A 15,376-nucleotide genomic window follows, 5' to 3' on the forward strand; every position below is an offset into this window, starting at 1 on the left:
CCAGCTTCAGTCCCTAGGATTAGGCCCAGTACTGCCCCTTCTCTTGTAGGGCAGTCTATGTGCTGGCTCAAAAAGCTCTCCTGTATGCATTAAGAATTCTGCCCCCTTTAAGCCTTTTACACCAAGACTATCCCAGTTGATATTGGGGAAGTTGAAATTCCCCATTACACCTCAGATTTGCCTACATATTGGCATCTCTGCCTGACTGGAGGCCTGTAGTACACTCCCAGCCAAGTGATTGCCCCCTTTTTGTTTAAGTTCCACCCATTATGGCCTCATTTGAAGAGCCTAAGATATCCTCCCTCCTTACTGCAGTAATTGACTCCTTAATAGTGCAATTCCTCTCTGGCCACCTTGTCTGAAGAGGGGGTAAGCACCTAGAGGTGCGCAATGGTTTGTGAAGTAGCACCTGGAGTGGCTAAAAAGGCCAATTCTAGTGAGACTTCCACAGGTGCTGCAGATAAAATTGGTTGCCAGGACTGTTAGTTGGCTCTCCTTGTGCTTGTTTTTTCCTGCCAACTACTAAGTCTCTTCGACTCACCACTCTAGCCCTGCATTTATGACTGTCCACCAGCTCTGGCAAGCTGACTCCCACGACTTGTGGTCAATGTCACAGGTCTCGTCACATTTGCAGAAGTCTTTGAAGCAGAGACATGGACAGCTGTTGGGTCTGATACCAATGACGAGCTCACTGTACAATGTGAGCTTGAGGATCCTGCCATCTTCCTGGTGGCTCACAGTGCAATGCCAGCCACCTCTTACCCCCTCCTGTCATTCCTGAAGATTCTATATACTGGAATATGGAGCTGCAAGTCCTGCACCTCCCTCAACCATGTCTGATAGCAACAATATCAATCCCATGTGCTAATCAATACCCTTAATTCATCTGCCTTAGTAGTAAGACTCCTTGCATTAAAATAGATGCAATCCAGCCGTGCATTTTTCCCTTGTGCTTCAACAAGTCTATATTTGCTCTGCCTTCCAGATGGACTCATTTCTCTATATTTGAGAATCACCCTCTACTGTACCTCCTCTGTATCCCATTTCCCCTGCTAAAATTAGTTTAACCCCCCCCCCCCCCCCAAACAGCACTAGCAAACCTCCCAGCAAGGATGTTGGTCCTGTTCCAGTTCAGGAACAACCAGTCCAACTTTTACAGGTTCCACTTTTGCCAGAAACAGACCCAGGTGATCCAGGAAACTGAAGCCCTCCCTCCTGCACCATCTTTTCAGCCACACATTCATGTACTCTATCCTCCTATTCCATACTCACTAGCATGTGGCACTGGGAATAAATCTAGAGATTACAATCTTTGAGGTCCTGCTTTTTAATCTGCTACCTAGCTCCCTAAATTCTTGTTGCAGGACCTCCCTCTTTCTACCCATGTCATTGGTACCAATGTGTACCACAACCTCTGACCATTCACCCTCCCCCTTCAGAATGTCCTGCAGCTGCTCAGTGACATCCTTGACTCTAGCACCAGGGAGGCAACATACCATCCTGTAGTTACATTTGCAGCCACAGAAATGCCTCTGTACCCCTTACGATAGAGGATTCCATTATAGGTCTTCCACTCCTTTTTCTTCTGTGCAGCAGAGCCATCTGTGGTGCCACAAACTTGGCTGTTGCTGCTTTCCCCTGTGAGGCCATCCCCCCTCAACAGTATATCTATTTGAGGGGTGGGGGGGGGGGGGGGGGGGGGGGGGGGGGGGAGAAAAGAAATGGCTATAGGGGACTCCTGCACTACCTGCCTGTGCCTACTACTCTGCCTGGTGGTCACCCATCCCTTTTCAGCCTGTGCAACCATTACCTGTGGTATGACCAACTCAAAGTGCGCTATCCATGATGTCCTCAGCATTGCAGATGCTCCAGTGAATCCACCCACAGCTCTAGCTCCATAATGTGGGTAGCCAGTAGCTGCAGCTGGATACACTTCCTGCACATGGTCAGGGATACAGTGTCCCTGATTTCCCACATAGCACAGGAAGAAAGTTCTGAACTTGAAAGTTGGTGGAATCTTCATCTTTCTTTCCACCTTCTCCTTTCCCCTCTTCCAGGAGGACTGTTATACAACCCCAAGGCATCACTTCCATTACACCCAAGACTTACCCTTCACAAAAAAAACCCCACACATTTTCACAAAGATACAGTGGGCGGCACAGTGGTTAGCACTGCAGCCTCACAGCTCCAGCGACTGGGTTCGATTCTGGGTACTGCCTGTGTGGATTTTGCAAGTTCAGTGTCTGCATGGGTTTCCTCCAGGTGCTCTGGTTTCCTCCCACAGCCAAAGACTTGCAGGTTGATAGGTAAATTGGCTGTTATAAAATTGCCGCTAGCATAGGTAGGGGAGTATAGGGACAGGTGAAGATGTGGTAGGAATATGGGATTAGTGTAGGATTAGAATAAATGGGTGGTTAATGGTTGGCACAGACTTGGTGGGCCAATACAGCACTGAAACAGGCCCCATCTCTAAATCTAAAAAAAAAAATCTAAAATAGCAAGATGGCACCAGAAACAGAAACCTTGGCCAATCTACCCAGTGCCCAGAGGTTCCAGAAGCAGTTTGTTCCCCGTTAGACTACAGATGACTGAGGGTTTGGTGAGTCAGTACAGACCAGCATATGTTCATTCACTTTTGAAAAACAGGAGGCCATACAGCCTCAAGCCTGTTTGTCCATTTAATTACAAGTAATGACTGATATGGATCAACTACATTTACCCACCTTGGAGATTATGGGTTACAAAAGGGGGGGGAAAAAAAAAAAAAAAAAAGTTACAATCTTCAATTGATCCCCAGCCTCTTTTGGCATGACAAGAAGCAGTTCCAGATTTCCAATAATCTTTGTGGAAGTATGACTTCCTGATATCACCCTTGAATGGCTTAGCTCTAATTTTATTATTCAACTTCTGAACTCCCTGCATCAAATTGTATTTTGCCTAGTGGGACTGGAAAATCAAAAAACACTACTGGTCAAAAAGAGTGCAATGTCACCTGATGCATTGCAGAACTTCTCTGAATTATTGTAGACTCTGCAGCAGGAAGATTGTGGCTTCACCCAGTCAAAGTAATCATCAATCCACGAAGAAGGTGGGAAACCAATTTTTGTACTGAGGGAAAAATTGAACAGTTACAGAACCAGTTTAAAAGATACATAGGACTCAAACAGCACAAATCTTCTAGAAAGTTAGATAGTGGAAAATCTTGAGGGTGGCAGGACACATTAATAAGGCTGTTTATAAAGACACAAGATCCTTGGCTTTATGAATGGAAGCATAGCATAGAAAAGCAAGAATCTTACACTGAACCTAGGCTCCAACTGGAATATTGATCCAAACTTGGGCACACATATGGTATTTGAGGGGTGCAAGATATTCTTGTGGGATGTGAGAATCACTGGCAAGGGGCAGCATTTGTTGCCCATCCCTAATTACCCTTGACAACTGAGTGGCTTGCTAGGCCATTTTAGAGGGCAGCTAAGTCCAACCACACCACTGTCTGGAAATCACATGTAGGCCAGATGAGGCAAGGACAGCAGATTTCCTTCCCTAAAAAAAAAAAGGGATTAGTGAACCAGATGGGTTTTTAATGATAACTTCATGTCATCATGTACTGAGACTAGCTTTCAATTCCAGATTTCATTAAATTTAAATTCCACCAGCTCCCATAGTGGCATCTGAACCCATGTCCCCCAGGGCATTATCCTGGGCTTCTGGATCGCTAGTTTAGTGACATTACCACTATGCCATCATCTCCTTTTTACTGGAAAGGCATCAAAGACTTCAGTTATGTGGATTATAGTTTAATACAAATTAGTCCCATATTCATTCTAGTTTTAAAAATGAGAATTAAAAGAGATAAGGTAGACTAGTACAATTCAAGACTAATATTCTTAACTGACCAATGGTGATGTTCTCCATATATCTGGATCAGAGCAAAAATTTATACACTGCCTCCAGTTTACATCTTGAATAGTTCTGAATACAGTCCACTGTACATAGGACAATTACATTTGTAAAGCTTGCATGATGTATGGTGGACAGTAAAATCATCTGAATGAGACTGCCTCTTAATATTGCAAACAGCAGACTTTGCCTAAAATCAAATTAAAAATAGACAAGTACTTGAACAGAACAGTTAGCCTGCTTTAGTTTTAACCTTTGTAAGAGATCGGGATGGTAAATGGTTAGTGCCATATACAAGTGGGGCAGCATGACTGGCAAGGTACAAGCAGTTAACATTAGTAGTGTTAAAGTACAATATACAGTGCTTTCAATGGAACTTACTAGTTGTCCAACAGAGAAGCAGTATAAATTTGTTGGACAAGTGAGTCATTATTGCAGCCAACACCACCACACACTGTATTTTGTCCTTCAAGAGAAGTGTAGTTATGTCCTTCTTCAATCACAAAGTAGACAGGTGGGCCTGCATGCAAGTACTGTGCCATCGATTCAAAATAGTGCAAAACGTAAGAGTCCTAGGGAGAAAAATAATTCATTTGGGTCAGAAATGTACAACGATTAAGAAAATGTGAATTGTATGGCATTTTGTACTTACATCTGGCATTGAATAACTCTGATTCAACCCAATCTCAACTTTGTTTACTACTGCAATACTGAATGACAGGAGACCAACAAACACAGATATCTATGGAGCAAAAATAAAAGTTTCAGTACTAATAGGCTTGGACATTTGTAAAACTTTTATACTCCCATGTTGGAGAATCAAGTCTTAAATGTAGCTAAGTTAGGAACTATTACCAACAAGCAAGTAGAATTAGAAGAGAATTCCCTCCTCTGGGCCACATACTCAAATTCAGCCAGATTCAACTCAAATCCTCACATTTGATTTCAAGTCTCACCACAACCATCTTAAATGGTTTTTTATTAAAAAGTTAATTCAATACCAAAAGAAACTGGGAGGAATTTCTTTAAAAGTCTGTCAAATGGGGTGGCAAAAGCAACTTAAGTTGCCATTTTCAACTGAGATTTATTAGGAAAGATTAGGTCACAGAACCAAGATGGAGTTATGATACAGATTAGCCATCTAACTGAATGGCTGAATAGATCAACATGCTTAACATTCAGAATCATGCCATGTTATTCAATCAGGTTTTTAAACCTTTCTTACAATTACTGTCCCCACTCTTGATAACCCTGGGAGGGAAAAAAAAAAAAAAAAAAAGTGTACAATTTTGATCTCCTTACTCAGGAAGAATATACTGGTCATACCCCACCACCTGTTGCACTACTGAAATAAAAGAATGCGACTACTAATCTGTTCCAAAGAACCCATAAAAAGTTACAACACTCACCACAATGGGCCGCACCCAATTAGATAATAAATATGGTGCATAGATATGTTTGAAGCCTCTGAAAAGGAGTTCTTCTGAATAACCTGTATTAGCTTTTTGTTTCACACAACACATGATATCCATACGATTACTCTGCAAACAATGAAAATAAAGTTAGAAATTTACTTATGTAGCACCTTTAATATAATAAAACCTCCAATGAGTTTTGATAGAGCCACAAGGAGATACAGAAGTGGCCAAAAACCTTGGTCACAGTAGGTTTGAGGAAACATCTTAGGTTAATGGAAGAGATGATTTTAGGTAGGAAATTCTAAAGCTCAGGACTTCAGCAACTGAAAGCACAGCTGCCAGTGGTGGAGCAATACAAGTTAGGGATGTAGGGCCAGAGGTAGAGAGAGAAATAGGCAATGGAGGGAGTTGTACAAACAGATGGGAATTAAAAAAGGTTGCTCAACTAAGCCATTGTAGGCAAGAGTGCAAAGAGTGATGGGGAAATGGGACTTAGTGCCATTTAGGATATGGGTGGAGTTTTAGACAAGGTCAAGTTTACATAAAGACAGGAGACTGGCTGGAGTTACATTCCAACTCCATGCAGACTCAACTCACCTCTTGTCGCTGGATATCCAACCCAAAGAGACTTACAAAGCAGGTTATCTGGAGTATGAAGTCTATAAATACAGCCATTCCTGCAAAAAGGGAGAAAGTGCGAACAGCTGGCATTGTGGATAAAGAACCTAAAAAAAAAAAGAGAATTTAATAAGCGTCACCCCAGCCCAAACAGCCCTATGCTCTAAACTAGCCTCCTCCCTCATCTCCCTTCTGCACTTAGTGTCCCCTTAAAATGCAGTGTTAATCATCTCCACAACTTGAATAAGTTAGAGGAAATATTAAAGCAATAGTTTTGAATCCATTGAGTAAGTTAGCTGCATTTGCAAGCGAACTCTTGTATTTTAAATTGCACTTTGCATCTTAAATACTTAATGACCAACCAACCTCCAGCATCAGCACCTCCTTCACCCCACTGAACTTGATTACAAGAAAGTATTTTCAATGAATTACATACCCAGAAAGAATGCCACAGTCTCAGAGAAGGAGGACAGGAATATACTTGGTGCTACCTCTCCCAGAACTCTGCCAATCTGTTGGTCGAGTGGCTCATTCTGTAAACGTTTGTGTCTCTGGGTAGGAAGAAAATTGTATTTTATGTGCATGACCCAAGTGGGTACAGGTGAAAATATTCAGTATGAAAATATCATACCCGAAATGTCTGAACGATGATAAAGATGTTGTCCACACCAACTGCCAACACCAAAAAGGGGATGACTTCAATCACAATCAGTGTGAGGGGAATACCAGCATAACTGAAAATCCCAAGAGAACAGGCTACTGAGCTCAGGACAATCACAATACCAGCTACTCCCAGAGAAATCTTAGAATCCACCTACAAAGAGATTGCATTATGAAGGCAACAGTAAAATTGTTTCATGCACAAAGCAATATCTAAAAAAAAAAGCCATATTGATGTAAACAAATTTCTTGGAGTACTTCTGCAGCATAATAAAGAGCCAGTTTATATCACTTTAGCCAAATGCTTGGAAAATCTGAACAAAATCCTAAGCTTAAAGTATCCAGGTCTTAGATCACCAAGGGCCAATGTAGCTTTTAAACTCATTCGGTCAGTATTGCAATATAGTAACTATTTGCATGCAAGGCAGTTACTCAATATTTGCTCCAAAATAACTTTAGAAATCCAGAATCAAAACTAAATGATTCTATAATTACTAGAATTCAAAGTAGCTGAAAATTGACTTATGAAATGCTGATGAAAGAATTTCCTGGATCAGATCTTGTTATAAGCAACAGGAATTCAATTCAATCCTCAAGTTGAGGCATACTTTTTAGTTGCAGCATGGAACAGCAGGTTGAGTCCCTGCCAGCTCTCTGCATGAGCAGTCCAGCTAGTCCCACTTCCCCAATCTCCCATAGTCGTCCAAATTCCTCCTCTACTCAAACTACTCCTTCAATTCCCTTTTAAAAAGGAAGGGGAAAAAAAAGTGAATGTGCCTCCACACTCAGGCAGTGCATTCAAGATCTTTACTTGCTCAACAGGCTTTTCAGTGTCACCTTAAAATCAGTCCTCTGGTGGTTCTCAACCCTCCACAAGTGAGAAGCTTCTCAGTAGGCCCTGATTTGAACATCAAATCTCCTCAACCTTCTGGAAGAGCTTCAGCTTCTCGAATCATTAGATAACTAGATCAGGGATGTGGGAAGTCTTTTTGGCATCCTCACCAAGGCCTTCAAATCCTTCCTAAAGTGCAGTGCCCAGAATTGCACAATACTCCAGTTGTCAAACCAGTTTTACAAACTGGTAATTATAAAAATATTCAGACCTTCAACCAAAGAAGTAAAATAGGTCAGTGAGTCAAGATAGATGGCTTATTTAGGAAGCACTGGTCCTGGAGGTCCTTCAACATCATCTTCCACCTGGAAATACTTGACATGCAAGACAAACATTAAGTCTCTCCAAGATGCTGCCTGACCTGAATATTTCCAGCATTTCCCCTTCTGCACTGCCCCCACAGATTTCTATAGTTGCAGCATTTTTCTTGATATAATGGAAGTGGTTGACTAGAGGCTGCCTACTACTGTTAAAATCTAACCTGCCTCAGGTCTGCTAGTTGATTTTACCAAGAGCAGCAAAATATACTGTTGCTGGAAACTTGAAGCTGCCATTTCCATTATTGCCAATGGATCTAAAATATTCAATAAACGTAACAGATTTCTTTGATGGAATTAGTGGTTTGCACAACTGGAAAGCAAAATTTTACTTGGTCACTTGGCTAAATCAATCTTGCCTCAAACAGCAGATACTGTCAATAGAAGCTTTATATTCCACTGCAAAAGCCCATTGAAATAGTGCATTCCAGCTACACCCACCATGAAACTCCAGCAGCTCTTGATATGCCCCAGGGCAATGGAGATGTACACAAACATGATCGCATAACTAATGATAATTGTTCTGATGTCACTGCTACTTTCACGATTTATCTCATCTTCAATGCTCCGTTCAGTAGAGAATGTAATGGTCAAGTTGGAATTGTTATAATTTTTCAGAAAGTCTATAAATCTGAAGAAGAAAACAGTCAATCTTTTGTACAGAAATCTAGCATTCCATAGATTATATCTAGTGACAAAATCTAACCAATTTTTAGCCAAGTTAGCAACTACTGGTTTATTTTTTATTTTTTTAAAAACATTAGTCAAAAAAACTTACTACTTACACCTTCTCCCAAGCCAAAGCTTTGTTCAGTTTCTCAGTGTCATTGTAATAATTATTTACAGGGAAAGTGATCACCAGTGCTGTGGCATTGTTATAATCATCACCTGTGGAGTCAAAGTCATTACTATACTAGAGAAAAACTACAGGATTGAAAATTTGCAATGTAAAGTTGCCTGGAACTAGTCTAGATTCTAATGTTTGAATCAATTGTTCATTTCTACACAGCTCTGCTTCCTCCTCCACACCCATGAATTAGAATACTAGTACCCAGGATAAAGATCCTTCTGTTCAGATTTATAGCACAGTAGAAGAAAATAAAGTACTGCTTTTTCCTCCTTCCTTTTCCAAATCTGGACTTTGAAATGTTTGGATTGCCAAATATGATTACAATGTCACAATAGATGTACTTAGACATAGATGCACATGAGCTCAGCTGGCCTGTGATCTTGCTCATTCATTTCAATAGGCATAAAGCAGTGAGCTAGTAAGCATAGAAGTAGAGAAACTTAGTGTTCAATGTTAGATTGCAGAATCTAAATTGTTCCACACCCATTTCCTCAGTCACTGTTTATTAAGGGAAAGGGTGGCTTGGTTTCTGCCCCCCCCCCCCATTAAATGGAAAATCAAATTGTGAAATGACTTTCTCCTCTTACACCACCACCCCCCCCCCCCCCCCACCCACCCACAGTGGTGATTAGGCATGCAATGTGGCTCAAATTAATAGTAACCTTGGAGTCAGATGGCTTCCACCCATTGTGGGATTCAAGTATCCAATTCAAGCTCAGTGTAGCATTAAGAGAGTTCTGCATAGCAAGGTGGAATGTTGAGACATTAACTGGAGGTCCAAACTTGTTTCTTTGAAGAGCAGAACTTATGGCCGATAACCTTTCCTCAACCAATACCAAAGGCTCATTGCTCAATTCATTTGATTTGAGGCATGTGGTGAGAATTGCTAATAACTCAACTTAGTCACTGACTTCCTTTTTCAACACGTCCCAAAAGGAGTTTCTGAAATGCCCTTTTCGGTCATAATTGGATTCAAGTTTAGGTTTTTCCTTAGCACAATTTAAGTGTACTAAAGTCCCTTTCTTCCTGCTTTACCAACTTGGGGGGGGGGGGGGGGGGGGGGGGGAGGGGAAAAAAAAAGGAATTAAGAAAAAAATAAAAGGGCCTTCCTCCAACTTCCCTTGAGATTGCTATTCAGTAGCCAGCAGCCCAATTCAATGACAGCAAGAATTTAAACTCTTACCAATGAATAGGATCATTGCTTCAAAAAGCATTTTATAGCTAAAAGCAGTTGGAACAGGAAACAAAAAAAAAAAAGTTAAAGGAACTTGGCCCAACACAAAACCCATGTAGAGCAATTAAGTGAGGATCAGAAAGTTTGTTGCAGTTCCAGGTTTAAAGACTTGCTTACCATTATATCCTCCTAAAACAAGCCATGGAAAAACTGGTCCACCAAATGTGCCCAAGCAGGGGTCATGGAGCATAGTAGTATCATTCAGTGAAGCGGGAGCTCTGTTTAAAAAACAGAATTTCAGGATTGATCAGAGTAGCAATAATCAGTTCAGTAAAGCAGTCAAATTTAGATTCTAATATTACCACTAAGTTATGTTTTTGTCATGTCACACTGAAATAACAGTGCCAGCTGATGTTTAGAAGTGTTTTTGGTTAGCCCCAAATACAAGCCAATACACCCCATCACCACATCCTGAGCACCACAGGAAATCCACTAGTGCATACAAAGTTATTGCACTTAACACCACTGCTTCTTCAATGAAATTGGCCAAAACTTCAAGTTTCCTCAGCTTTAAAAATATTAGAAAAAAGCTACTTTAATAAATGGATTTTGGATACAACCTTTTGTCTGTTAGCACTACAAGTAACAGTGAAAAAAAGAAAGAGAGAGAGAGAGAGAGAGAGAGAGAGAGATTGAGATTTGTGGGGCATACCAAATCTCAATTTGACATCTGTGGGATAAATATCAGATCGGCTAAAAAGGGAACTAGATATTAAATTCCCAGAATAGATGGTATGAATCTGGTGTTGAGGGAGACTATGGGCAACACTTAAATATAGATGCTTTTTAACAGATTCGTAAATAATTAGGCCCATTGTAACAGTGAGCATTTCTGTAGTAAATAATTTTATAGCATACATTAAAACCCATGATCAGAGTGTTGAAACAAAAATGTTAGCTTCTTAGTGAGAGAGTGGTTACACTGAGGCATGGTTAAAATTGGCAGAGTGAGGCGAATTAGGAAATTTAGATGAGGCAATTTAAAAAAGTGTTGTACTTTGAGGGGAACCAAGGTGGTACAGCACTAGGAGCTAAACAATGGAAAAGCAAATAAATTAGTGACTCAAATAATGGATACAATTTGACAGATTGGCTACTGACTTAGAACTGCCAATTTACCCTGTACATAGAGTACAATTCAACCCATTCCTGGATTATACCACAGGAATTTAAGTGACACCAAGGATATAGCTTTCAAGACCACCTCAGTTAAGATGACCTTCAATCTAGAAGGTACGGTTTTGAAAAGAATTCATGTCTCAAATCCCATTAGTCAGGCAATAAAATCCAGTGATCCTTGACAGTTCTCCTGTGCTACAGGTCCTGCTTTCCCCATGGATCCACACATTCTACCCCCCCCCCCCCACAAGTCCTTTCAAAAAAGTAATAAAATTTGCTTTTACCATCTGTCTACCAGCACACCCTAGATCATTAATACACTGATAAAAACCATCTCATCTCTACTCTGGTTCTTTTGCCAATTCTTAAATCCATATTCTCTGGTTGACCTTCTAGTAGTATTTTTAAAACTTTAGGAATCTCATCTATGGTTTAAGCATTTAACTCCTCATGAAGTCAAACATGGATATTCAAAAAAGTCTTACATATAAAGTGACAGATTAGATTCCAGCAACCTGATCTAACCAAACCTGGAGGCTTCAAATGCATTCAATTAGCAATCTACAATGCAGAAATTGAGTGCCTTGAATTTCAACTGGGTTTAGAGATTAGTAGATCTCCTGGAAGTTTAGCAGGAGACAGAACATACTATGAAAATACACCCCAATGGTCACATACCTAGTGCAGTACAGGAAGTGGCTATGGTAGTCAGCATACACAAAAAATTCATCACCAACAGAATGATCAAGGACAGCATGACTGTTCTGGAAGTAGTTCAAGACACTGAAGATGGTGCAGTTATTGTTATATGGAGCCAAAGGTGCCAAGCATATGTCCTGCAGCTTCACAGTTTCATTCTTGTAATAAGCTTCCAACTCTTGAATATCATCCTGCAAATCCAGCACCTAAAAAAAAAAATGATACTTAGTCTTAAATTGGGAACAGTGCTGTTTTCACTCAGAAGCAGAATCACTAATTTAAGTGTACAGGCAATTTGTTTAATGTGCATCCACTAGCTTTTGCAGCAATTTATTGGGACTTTCTAGTTACTGCAGTCAAGCAGCTCAGGAAACGGAGTAGAACTTTACAGCACAGGAGACCAGCTAATGGTTTGAAACAGCTCACTCCCCTTTTCCCCCATAGTCCTGCAATTTTCTGTTTCCAAGTATTTTTCCAAGTCCCAATTAAATTTAGTATGCTTCCTGATCATAACTGCATAAAAATTCTCATCTCCCTTTCTGGTTTTTTGCCAATTACTTAAATCAGACCTCTGGTTACTGATCATGCTAGTGGAAACAATTTTACTCCACTTGCTCTGTGGAAACCCAATTTCATCTGCTTCACATTCTGTACTCAAAAACAATCCCAGTTTCTCTAGTGTCTCAAACTGAAGTCCCTCATCCTAGAGCTTCTTAAAGTAAAATGATTCTAAAACAGATACAAATGTAACAAACCTGATGTAGGATATCCTTGTCCAATGGAGGGCCAAATGGCACATTTGACCCAGATGGATAAGGTGAATAGGTGGTCCATGAGCTATTTGGGGCTGTAATGATCAGCTGCTCAGTGCGGAAAAAAGGCCCAAAGTGAGTGTCAAAATAGTATTTTTCCTTGCGAGCTTGGCTGGAAGGGGAAGACCAGATTTCAACTGGATTGGTAGTTATCTTCATAAATACCAAGCCTGAGCAGCAGACTCCGACAGCAATAATGGTCAGCACAATAACTGGAGCAGGATTTCTCACACAGAAGGACCCCCACTTTGTGAATAGGTCACGCAATAGTGCCTCAGATTTTGCACCAAGCTGTTCGCAACAAGATACCTTATCTGGGGAAAGAATTGGAAGCAAGTTATCAATAATCAAGAAAACAAACATGCCCTTGTTGCACCACCCCCAAAAGATTTCTAATTAAAAGACATTAACTACAGAAGCAAGCTGGTTAAAGGAGAACCACCCCACACATGGTGTTAAAGAAGCAGCTATACAGCCAAAATGGAAAAGTCATGGGTCAGCTTTAGAGAGATTCCCTGCTTCATGTTAAAATTAGGCCAACATTAGCAAATGAATAACCTACCTAGATGATTGAAGCTGACTGAATGATTTGCACTTGTTTCAATAATTGGTGCATATTCAGAAACAATATGCATTTTCCTGTTAAAAAAAGTATTGAATTGTGAAAAGTTCAGCCTATAAATAAGGTGACAATGTCTAATAGAGATTTTTTCAATCAAATTCCTGCTCAGGAGTTTGTAGCCTGCATTTACACAGAATTTAACTTCATACTACTTTAAAAAAAAATTTCTTTGACACTTAAGTTGTAGCTCATACTCATTGCTGCATTACAAGTCTCCCACCAGTTAACAGTTTCAAATCTATTCTTTGAATATATTCTGTAAAGTTCAGGCTTCTCACATTAAGATTGTTACCTGTAATACCACACAATAATGACTGCTCCCCCAAAGACAGCCAGGAAGATCAGATAGACAATCCACATTATAACAGCCATAGCATCCAAACCAAAAATGGTCCATGGGGTAGGTGGTGGTGGGGGGACTGGCGTTGGGCCACAAACCAGTGAGCAGTCCTGGCAACTGCATGGTGGAGAACCATCATCTAAGGACTCATTGCACCCTTTGGTTTTGTTATTCATAGGGATCATTCTTCCAATTGGACGATCTACCAAGAAAAAGACAGCTGCTAGCACTGATCCATGAAATAGTTTCACCTTTTACAGCTACAGTTTTATATTTAATCCCTTGACTATGCATGTGCTGAGAACACTAGGTTTTGACTATTCTAAAGTACTCTGCCCAGCAAATGTCACAGGTGAAACACAAGAAGTTCATTGTACAATACAAACCAAGTGAAAAGATGCTGGGATAGTGTAAATAAATTTATTCTAACAAGTCTTCTGCTACTTCCAATAATTCTTTAAAAATTTTGCTTGTAGGTAGTTTTTCCTTCAACAGCACATCCCTTGCAATTCATAAAAAATTTAAAGACACTGGTCACACCGAGTGGTTAAAATGTAGCCAATATGGAAGATGTGGCATTATTTCAGCAAACCCTGGTATTCAAGGTCAAGAGACCTCTGCAACAGGTTAGTATCTTCTGTTGCACTAAGACTTTCATCCAATAAAGTCCTGATTTATTCTACCACAGGTAAAAGTGATCAGAAACTTATAAATCCTGTTCAAGGGGTTTAATGTGTCATTTAGGAAGTTCCTAGTGCATCTTATCCATAAGTCAGTATTAAAAATCCAGTTCTTTCCATCACCAATTCTGTTTAATGCAAGATAGCCATTTTTAGATCAGTACTTGGTAAGTGCTGCTTACTGTTAGTACATTTAACTAAATTTGCCTATTCATTAGTAAAATGAAAGCTATAGTACAAGACAGCCTGTTCATTGTCTTAGGTGAAGAGCAAGCAACTTCAATTACACAGGCAATTTCTTCTTTCCAGTCAGTCCATGCTTCAAAACATTTGTAATTGTTTGGTAGTACAGAACAGAGTATTGCTGAAAACAGTCAAAGCTTTTCATCTTGCACTCATCAGGACAACTCCAAGAAAGGGAAAAACAAGTTTAGACAGAATGCACTGATTGGCAAGTGGACAGATTGGAGGTGCATACCAATCAGTACTAATGGGTTTTCCTTTACATTGTATTTACAAATGTATTCTCACAAATTGTCCTAATGGGTGCAAGGCAAAAAGTTGACATTTGATAAATGTTTGTAAAAACATAATTCACAAACATTGATTTGAATAATTGATCAAAGACACCTTTACATCCTCAAAAGAGGAAGAATTTCATAGTATGTGTATTAAAGGAAAAATCAAATTTCTTCAAAGGCTTACCACCAAAGATGGGAATAATGTTGAAAGGAGTCTGAGCATTACTTGTGGTACACATGTACTGAATCCAGTTGGTTGCATTGCATTCTTTTGCATCTTTTCCACAAAGCAGCCCCAGAGCCTTGTCATTACTTGAAGGGGACTGAACATCTTTACAGGCATTATACATAGCTGAAAAGACAAAAAAAAAAAAAACTGATGTGCATTCTCAAAGATATTGCTGATGAATCCTCATTACATCAGGTATCAAAACTCAAGTTTAAATTTTCCCCTTCAGTGGGATACTGATCTTTGTAACGACTCAGTACAATATTTTATGAATTTACACAATACTGAGTGTGCATAACAATTCACATGTAGGTCACTGGGCAATTAACCCAGCCATTATTTTTTTTAATGTTATTTATTCATTCATTGGATTTTTTGGGCGCCGCTGGCTAGGCAGCATTTATTGCCCATCCCTAATTGTCCTGGAGCTGCTGCAGTCCATTTGGACTTTGTAGCGGTTAG

General features: G+C 40.0%; 1 protein-coding gene across 3 annotated transcripts in view; it reads right to left on the reverse strand.

Annotated features, from left to right (window-relative positions):
- npc1 (Niemann-Pick disease, type C1) overlaps nt 1-15,376 on the reverse strand; it is a 54,051-nt gene that overhangs the window by 13,586 nt on the left and 25,089 nt on the right. For 2 of the 3 annotated variants that reach the window (XM_068031083.1, XM_068031080.1), the window contains exons 5-19: nt 14,870-15,037; nt 13,437-13,686; nt 13,085-13,161; nt 12,466-12,836; nt 11,690-11,916; nt 10,010-10,110; nt 8,594-8,696; nt 8,250-8,439; nt 6,571-6,753; nt 6,376-6,490; nt 5,919-6,046; nt 5,313-5,444; nt 4,556-4,645; nt 4,285-4,475; nt 2,993-3,108 (exon numbers count right to left, since the gene is read on the reverse strand). In XM_068031083.1, the coding sequence (XP_067887184.1) occupies nt 2,993-3,108; nt 4,285-4,475; nt 4,556-4,645; nt 5,313-5,444; nt 5,919-6,046; nt 6,376-6,490; nt 6,571-6,753; nt 8,250-8,439; nt 8,594-8,696; nt 10,010-10,110; nt 11,690-11,916; nt 12,466-12,836; nt 13,085-13,161; nt 13,437-13,686; nt 14,870-15,037 (2,442 nt within the window). The remainder of the gene's footprint in view (nt 1-2,992; nt 3,109-4,284; nt 4,476-4,555; nt 4,646-5,312; nt 5,445-5,918; nt 6,047-6,375; nt 6,491-6,570; nt 6,754-8,249; nt 8,440-8,593; nt 8,697-10,009; nt 10,111-11,689; nt 11,917-12,465; nt 12,837-13,084; nt 13,162-13,436; nt 13,687-14,869; nt 15,038-15,376) is intronic. The other variant, XM_068031081.1, reaches the window with a different exon arrangement.

This window comes from Heterodontus francisci, chromosome 5 (assembly GCF_036365525.1).
Source record: "Heterodontus francisci isolate sHetFra1 chromosome 5, sHetFra1.hap1, whole genome shotgun sequence".
Lineage (NCBI taxonomy): Eukaryota > Metazoa > Chordata > Chondrichthyes > Heterodontiformes > Heterodontidae > Heterodontus > Heterodontus francisci.